Below are 8879 nucleotides of genomic sequence, written 5' to 3'. Positions count from 1 at the left end.
CAAATTCCTTCATTGCTTTTCTTAGGTAGTCACAATATTCCTCACTATTTAGCAATAAATTATTTAAGCGCCACCTCACCGTAGATTTTATATTTTCTGTTGTAGACATGACTACATCCACTGGAGCATGGTCAGTTAGAACTATGTTGCCAATTGTGGCATTAAGAGTCTGACTCACCAGTGAGTGGGAGATCAGGAAATAATGAATTCTGGAATGGGTAGAATGCGGGTGAGAAAAAAATGTACAGTCTTTTTCTTGTGGATGGAATAATCTCCACACATCCACCAATCCCAAATCTTCCATCATCACATCTACAGCTGCGTGCGCTGGGTCATTACCCGGCCTAGGTTGGGAGGATTTATCCAAACAAACGTCCCTAACCTGGTTAAAATCTCCTCCAATTATGATGTTGTCATTGCCTACACTCCTTACTAAATTGCAAACTTCATAAAAAAACTCTGGTTGTGATGTGTTCGGGGCATATATGTTTACAAAAGTAGTTTACTGACCCTCTAGAGCAGCATCCAAGATCACCCATCTACCTTCCTGATGAGAGTAATGTCTCAGTACATGAAAATCTATGTTCTTCCTAATCAATATGATCACCCCTGTTTTCCTATTGGAATATGTGCTAAAATAAACTTGTCCCACCCAGTCCCTTTTAATAGATTCATCATCATTTAAATGAGTCTCCTGAATAAAAGCGATGTCTGTTTTTCTCTGTTTCAAGTAGGTGAGGATCTTTTTCCTTTTAACAACATTGTGGCAACCTGCTATATTCCAAGACACTATTTTAAAGATAGTCATCTGGGAGTGTTTTATTATATTATTCTAAATAAGCAGAAACGCCACGCTCCACCTGCCCAATCCACGTTGATTTATAACTACATTCTTGGTAAGAATCAGTGGACCAAATAAACACACTTGTAAGACACTGTAGACACAATAAAACGAACAAAAAAGAGAAGGAAAAAAAGAACAGCTGGAACCATTGGGTTAAACAGAAACCCACAAAACAAAACTCCTGCAGGCCAGCAGTACTCAAGGTTCCCATTAATGCCTTACCTCCCAGTTTGCCCATCCCCAACCCTCACTCATTTCTAAGACAAATTATTATAGTCGTTGAATTTCTTAATGCTTCACACTCCGTACAACTTACATCAGTCCTACTGAAGTCAAACTGCGGGAGGTCTATATGTGTATGTCTGCACCTAAACCACCCCTCTAACACACTGTTATTAACTTCACACCTACAATATACAAACTATTATTGACGGAGTTACGTGGGTGTAGAAAGTAACTGAAGTCACCTTACCCGTTCAGTGAAGAACAACCAAAGAAGAAAAAAACAGAAACCTTCGAACACAATCGAGTGCACTGTCCATAATTCACTTCAGTCTTAAATGTCCGATATCATCTCAGTAGGACTAAAGTGTATCCCAACAGGAAAAAGAAAAGGTCCAGCAGTCCTCCTCAGTCAGGTTCAGTCCTCCATGTGTGTCCAGTTTCCCTCCATGTTGTAAAACGTGATCCGTTTGTTTATTCAGTTGAATCCACATCGGACACACTCCTCCTCTTCCGCCCATGCTGATGCCACCTGTCCCTTACCTTTCTCCGCGGTCTTCTCCGTTGCTTCCCGGCCGTTTAAAAACTTCTTCACCTCCGCAGGGCTGGAGAACTGGTGTCGCCGGTTATCCGGTGTGACAGTCAGACCTGCGGGCTTCCGTAGTGCCTAATCAATCCTCCGTTGTTGCAGCATGTGCCGAACCTCCTCATATTTCTTTGGTTTTTCCTGTACCTCCTGGGCGTAGTCTTGAAAAAAGCGGACCCTCATGTCTCTCCAGGTGACCTGATTCTTTTTCGTCGCGGCTGTGAGAACCGCGGCCTTGGCTTTGTCCCGCACACAGATGCTGTGCTTCGGCCTTGAGTCGTCCGGAGGTGCCGGGCCGACCCGGTGGTTCTGTCCGTCTCAGAGTTAGCATCTACGTCAGTGTCCAGCGCCTCATTCAACAGTGTTAAAAATCCTTCCAAATCCCGACCCTCCACCCCCTCTCTAATACCGGTGATTCTGATATTCTGGCGTCGGGAAAATCCCTCCAATAAACCCCTTTTTCCCGCAGCTGCTGGTTCTGTTTCACTGAGTTCTTCAGGACTGGGTTAGCTTTAGCTTTAGCTTCTCCGTCTTCTAACCGGGAGATCCTCTCTTCAGCTTCCGTGATCCTGCCGCCGAGATTGTTAACAGTTGTATTCAAGGAGTCTACTCCGTTTTTCACCACGTTCATGTCTTCAGCCAGGATCTCCAGGACAGATCGGATGCTGGTCAGCTCAGCCGCCACCCTCTCTCTGGGAGGACTCAGATGGAACAGGAGCCTCCGCCATCTTTGACCGCGGAGTTAGCTGGGGGTCCTGCGCTAGTTTTCCACCGGCGTTTAGAGGCTGATTACGGGTAGAGTAGCGATTTTTCTGACTCATGCCACCTCCCAGAAGTGTCCGAATACCAGGTACGATCCGTACAACGACTTAAATTAAAATTTTTTAGGGGGATTTGGGGAAAGGCAAGCTCCGTTTCTCCCTAAGCGGCCATCTTGGACGGGCGTACCACGTGACTCCGTCATTAGCTTCCATTTTCTTTCCAGCTGATTCTGTCTTTAATTATGTTTTGTTGTTCATGAATTCTGGAAAATAAACTTAGAGAATAAATTAATGGCAGTCCAATCTTTATAATAAGGTAAAACATGAATATATTGACAGAAGTTTTATTGTTGAACCTGGTGACAAAATGACACTGGATCTCCGGTGTGGAAGTGAAGAGGTTTTAACCCATAAAGGTTTTTGTTGAGGTCTAGATTATTTACTCATATTTATTAGGTTATTGACCCATAAAGACCCAAACATCCACCTTTAACCTAAACCATCTACTGATATAAACTGTTTAATACCTGTTGATAATAATTGGTGTAAATACAGTTCTTCATCTTTTCAGTCATCAGATATGACTCATTTGGACGTTCAGAGGCTCCGTAGTTACCATGGAAACACCGTCCTCTTCTACAACGCTGATTCACCAATAAAACCCATGGAGTTGGATCAATGACAGTGGATGACCACACTGAGTTTATGTTCAGTTCATGAAAGATTTTACTAAAATAGTCACTGTTTCTTTAGTTTTTGGCAACAAAATGTGAAAAACTATACAATATACAGGGTGGGGAAGCAAAATGTACAATATTTTGAGGCAGGGATTGAAAGACAGTGTATGACCAATTAGTTTATTGACAGTCATGAGAATTTATTTGCCACAAGAAAATGTACATAATAGAAAATGTTTTTATTCTATGTGTCCTCCTTCTTTCTCAATAACTGCCTTCACACGCTTCCTGAAACTTGCACAAGTGTTCCTCAAATATTGGGGTGACAACTTCTCCCATTCTTCTTTAATAGTATCTTCCAGACTTTCTGGTAATAGTTTTGCTCATAGTCATTCTCTTCTTTCCATTATAAACAGTCTTTATGGACACTCCAACTATTTTTGAAATCTCCTTTGGTGTGACGAGTGCATTCAGCAAATCACACACTCTTTGACGTTTGCTTTCCTGATTACTCATATGGGCAAAAGTTTCTGAAAAGGTATGGATAATAGTGTTAGGTATGATTATGACATCAATATATGTTTGGTTTCAAAACAACTGACGTAGTGCCTGCTGAGAAAAAACAACTAAATGTTCATTGTACATTTTGCTTCCCCACCCTGTACATTATAACTTACAGATCACAGTGGATCTACAAATACACAAAACATTAATAACAGGCAGAATCTTGTTAAAATTGTACTTACTTCTCTTAAGACATTTCAGGTTGTTCATATTTGTTCACATTTTTTGCGAAATTATACTTTTAGTGTAAATACATGAAAATATTTACATTTACAAAGAGAAAAATGTGGAGTTGTCATTATTTATATGTTGTTATGATAGTATTTGACTGGTCCTGCCCACTTAAGATTGAATTGGTCTGAATGTGGAACCTGGACTAAAAGGATTGTTAATACCTTCAGTGTAATTTTTGCATTTCACAAATTCATCCCAAGGGCTGGAATGGACCCTTTGGCGGGCCGTATTTGGCCCCCGGGCCACATGTTTGATACCAGTGTGATAGACCATGGAGAGTGTTATGGTTTAAATGGATTTGAGTACATGTCCAAAATGACCATTTGTAGAGCACATAGTATATACTTACTACTCGGCCACTGGAGGGCGCTGCTACACATTGAAATAAAGGGTGAGAACTTCCTGAATCAACATGGAAAGCGGCGTTTATGTTTACAAGACTTTTTAATCGAATTCAGTGGCACAGTCTGGAAGATATGTCGATTGTTATGTTTATGGAGGTTCTGTTCTGTTTTTACATCTTTTACGTTCTTTTCATTTTCTTTTTTTTGTGTTGCTGAGTATTTTTTTTTAATTTTTTAGGTGTTTTTTTTACTGGTTTTGTTAAAGCTTTTACAACATTTTCACCATGTTTTTGTTGTGTTTTTCCCCATATCTTTAAATATTTACTATAATTTTCATTATTTAAAACCACAAACAACCATCTGGTTTCTTCACCGTTCCAACTACAGGACCAGAAATTGAACTTTGACTACATGTCCTCATTGTGATTATCATTGGTATCAGCTGATCTGACAATATTTAGAATAATTTTTGGCTTTTCAACCCAGGTATACGTTACAGTGTAAAACAGCTTTATTAAACCATAGAGACGTAAAAGCCATTAGTGTGAAATGATAGAAAAATACAAAAAAATCCATGTTCAGCATTAATAAATATCTTCATGGTCTTCCAGTCCTTCTGTGGGTCTTCCTCAGGTCTAGACTCCTATGGTGGTCTCACAAGTGGGTGGTCTCATCTTCGGTGTCCGAGTCATGTGGCAGAGAAATCCTTGCCTCTGGGAGGTTGTTGCATTGCAGGTATGAGAAAACCACCTGGACCTGAACACAAACCAAACACACATTCACTAAAGTAAAAGTGTTACCGACTGGAGAAAAGGACAGTGTTGCACAAAAAGGCATAGTTTATCTATTTATTTGTTTATTTATTTATGCAATAAAAAGGGAAACGAAAGTCAAAATAGATTAAATTGTGCAGCTGAGACAAAAAAAATCAAAAATACACATACATTTTACATCAGTACAGAATTTCATGTTTCCGACCACGTAGTATAGACATGATATTGGATGAACTGGAGTCCATGGAAGAGCCGCTGAATAAATATGTACCTGACGTCACCTCATCCTCAGCGATGATCTGACACAAGTTGGAGATAATTTTTAAATGATGACCAAAGTGTCCATCTACAGTGGACGTAGCAGAGCCATATTAGTGGACAACCTCAGTGCACTGGGACAGGTGGAAAAAAATCTACTTGTCCCAAAAAACCTCAGAGAATGTTTATTGAGGCCTCATTAAAAATACTGAAACAAGTGGTGCCAGGCACAACAAACCCCACCCCTCATACATATTTCACCCATTATAAGTAAATGAGAAGTTTTTAAGAATCCATTAAAAAAATGTTTAACTTTTACCTACTTTTCCCAAAATGTAATCAGATCTATTCTGGGTCACTGGCGATCTATAAACCCAATGTGGTCTGAATTCAACCAGTAGTTTTGCTGCTAGAGGGATAACAAACAAACAAACAAACTGAACCAAAAACAATACCATTTGCCTCCCCTTGCTAAACCCTAACCTCCACACATTTACAAAGATTAAACTCCACATTTTTTTTTTTTTTTTACATCAACCACACATTGTTCTTTGATTATCACAGCCAAGTCTTCTCCATGGCAATAGCAGCTGAAGATCATGGGTATGGTAGTATGTAAACTCAGCATTTAAAATAAGTCACACTGAAACCACAACATTCAGGCTCTGTTCCAAGATCAGAAAAAAACAGACATTAGCTTTAAATGAACATCACTGCTGTGTGAGTGGAGCTCGTTCTGTTTGGTTGATTGTTGTTAACTAACTAACAAACAAACAAACTGAACCAAAAACAATACCCCTTGCCTCCCCTTTGGAGGGTGGGATAATAACTTAGGGAAGTGTTATTTAGTGGTTTAGAATGGTTTGTAAGTGGATTTGATGACATGTCTGAAATGACCATTTTTAGAGTACATAGTCTAGCCCAGGGGTGCCCAGTCCAGGTCCTGGAGAGCTACTATCCTGCATGTTTTGGGTGTTTCCCTCTTCCAGCACACCTGACGGTCATTATCAGGCTTCTGCAGAGCTTAATGATAGGCTTATCCTTTGAATCAGGTGTGTTGGAAAAGGGATACATCTAAAACATGCAGGATAGTAGCTCTCCAGGACCAGGATTGGGCACCCCTGGTCTAGCCTTATTACTCCACCACTGGAGGGGGCTGATGACCATTAGAAAATAAAAAAGTTTAACTCTTGAGGTTAATATCGGTCTGTGGTGGTGGAGGCTTGAGGGTATAACTTGTGCTTTGGATTTCATCTACGTCTCTTTGGTGCTTTCTGTTGTTTTCTAGGATTTCATGAACACTTCTTGGGGTGTTTCAGGTTTTTCTTTAAATTTTTTTTGCTGGTTGTCACTTGTTTCAGTTGGTGAGTCACAACCTTAAATGATTTTTTTTTTTTTGGCTAGAGCCATTTTTTTTGTTATAAATGTATATGTTTCAGACAAATATCTCATATGAACATATTTTGTCTGAATGCTCACCTGTACAACCACCTCCTGGGAGATGTCCACAGCAGGGCCGTCGTTCCCCACTCCAGCCACCGGAGGGCGCAGGAGGCTTGGTCCAAACACTGTGGCCAGGTTTAACAGGGACATTTTGTTGACGTCTTGCCTCTCAGAAACTCTATGGAAGCAGATTGAAGAAGATGAAGCAGAGGGTGTGATGGATGCCCCTTCGGTAGTGTTACTGGAGGTCATGTGACTCTCACCTTTTGAGGTGGTGGAGGAGGTAGAGGAAGGTGTGGCGGTTGGCGTCGGGACACGACTGCAGCAGAGACAACAGGGACACGAGTCTCGAGTTCATGTCCTGGATGTCTGTGAGGGAAAGGGGAAACCTCTGTTGTATTAGTACAGGGATGTCAAACTGTGTTTCTTCCAGAGGCCACATTCAGCCTGATTTGGTCTCAAATGGGTCGGATCAGTACAATAATAACATATAAAAGCCTATACATAATGACAACTCCATATATTTCTCTTTGTTTTATTGCAAAAAAATAACATTAAATTATGAAAATATTTACATTTACAAACTATCCAAACAAAAAGATGTGAATAACCTGAAAAAAGGACATTATAAAAAATTAGTGCAATTTTAGCAATATTCAGAATCAGAATATCTTTATTGTCATTGTACGAGTACAATAAAATTGTGGTAGAGTTCTCCAGTTTAGTGCAAGAAATTACAAGGCACAACAAATAACAGTAAGATTGGTGCAATTTTAACAAGTTTATGCCTCATCGTATCATTTATACATGTGCATTCCAGACCAGATCTATAAAAAGGCACAAAACATTTAGTAACCAGCAGAATATTGTTAAAAGTGTACTTAAGTTTCTTTAGACATTTCAGGTTGTTCATATTTGTTCAGGTTATTCAGGTTTTATTGCAAAAGGATAGTTTGTAAATGTAAGTATTTCATAATTTAATGGGTTTTTTGCACTAAAACAAAGAAAAAAAATTTGGAGATATCATTGTATATAGGTTATTATGTTATTATTTTATTTGAAATCACATTAGTCTGTATGTGGAACGTGAACTAAAATGAGCTCCACACCCTTGACTGTTTATATTTTCAGTGTAATTTTTGCACTGGGGCCGGACTGGAACAAGTGGGGGGCCGGTTTTGGCCCACAAGCTGCATGTTTGACACTCCGTATTAGTACTACTGTGTATCTAACACACCAAGTACTCATTCAGTTAGTTTGATGTGTGCATGATTTTACATCATGCACACATCAGCCTGATTTTTATTTTACCTCCCTTTAAAACCCTCAAGTTAAAAGTGTACATGCACAAAAAACTGCTATAAAACCATCACATATCAATACTTTTAGTTTTTCTGTGTAAATCTCTTAAACCACTTCAGCTCCACGCAAAAAAGTTTTATAAACCAGCTTTTCATTGACAAAACCTATAAAATATCACATTTTTTACCACTACTGATGAGTTTGCAAAATAAAATGGACTTTTCATGCTTTTAAGATGCTAAAAAATGGGCTCAAATGTCTAATGAAAATAAATGTTAATAAATAAATATAAATGTAAAAAATATAAATATACATATATAATAATAAATGAATAAATAAATAATAAACAACGCAAATACAATAGGGCCAATTTTTCTTTTTTCTTTTCTTTTTTTTTTTTTTAACATTTTCTGTCATTTCCCTCAAGAATTCTAGGGGAATCTGTAAAGTCCGATCCCCCAACTGGAAACTTTTTCAGGGAAAGTTTTGGGTTGAGAGACAGTTTTTTTACTGGGTAATTTTGGTGGAAATGCACTGAGGTTTTTCAGAATCCAGGGTAAAGTTAACATTCCTGTGGTGGAAACAGCTAAAATGTTCCAGTACCATCAGCTCCATGTTTGGGCGTCTCTTACCGAGGGTCCTGGCCAGACTCTGGAACAGGCCGGTGGGTATGAGCGGCTCCGGTAGCTCTCTGAAGTACAGTTTGAGGACGCCGGACACTGCGTTGACCTCAGCGCTCCTCAGCCTAGTGACAGCTTCACGAAGATCTGATCAACGACGGAGATGACGGACAAACACGATCAGATTCTATTATCAACAACACACACCATCTCCTCTAACATGTTTAACCCATAAAGACCCAAACAAGCAT

The 8879-nt window shown here is 39.4% G+C and overlaps 1 protein-coding gene across 1 annotated transcript in view; it reads right to left on the bottom strand.

Annotated features, from left to right (window-relative positions):
- Positions 1–4721: 4721 nt before the first annotated feature.
- Positions 4722–8879, bottom strand: part of LOC115438365 (active breakpoint cluster region-related protein) — a 29094-nt gene continuing 24936 nt past the window's right edge. The window contains exons 21-24 of the mRNA XM_030161941.1: positions 8641–8775; positions 6970–7075; positions 6743–6884; positions 4722–4988 (exon numbers count right to left, since the gene is read on the bottom strand). Coding sequence (XP_030017801.1) covers positions 4887–4988; positions 6743–6884; positions 6970–7075; positions 8641–8775 — 485 coding nt within the window. The 3' untranslated portion in view covers positions 4722–4886. The remainder of the gene's footprint in view (positions 4989–6742; positions 6885–6969; positions 7076–8640; positions 8776–8879) is intronic.

Source organism: Sphaeramia orbicularis, chromosome 18 (assembly GCF_902148855.1).
Source record: "Sphaeramia orbicularis chromosome 18, fSphaOr1.1, whole genome shotgun sequence".
In the NCBI taxonomy this organism is placed as follows: domain Eukaryota; kingdom Metazoa; phylum Chordata; class Actinopteri; order Kurtiformes; family Apogonidae; genus Sphaeramia; species Sphaeramia orbicularis.
The sequence above is the reverse complement of the archived record's forward strand: the minus strand, read 5'-3'. Positions and strand labels throughout refer to the sequence as shown.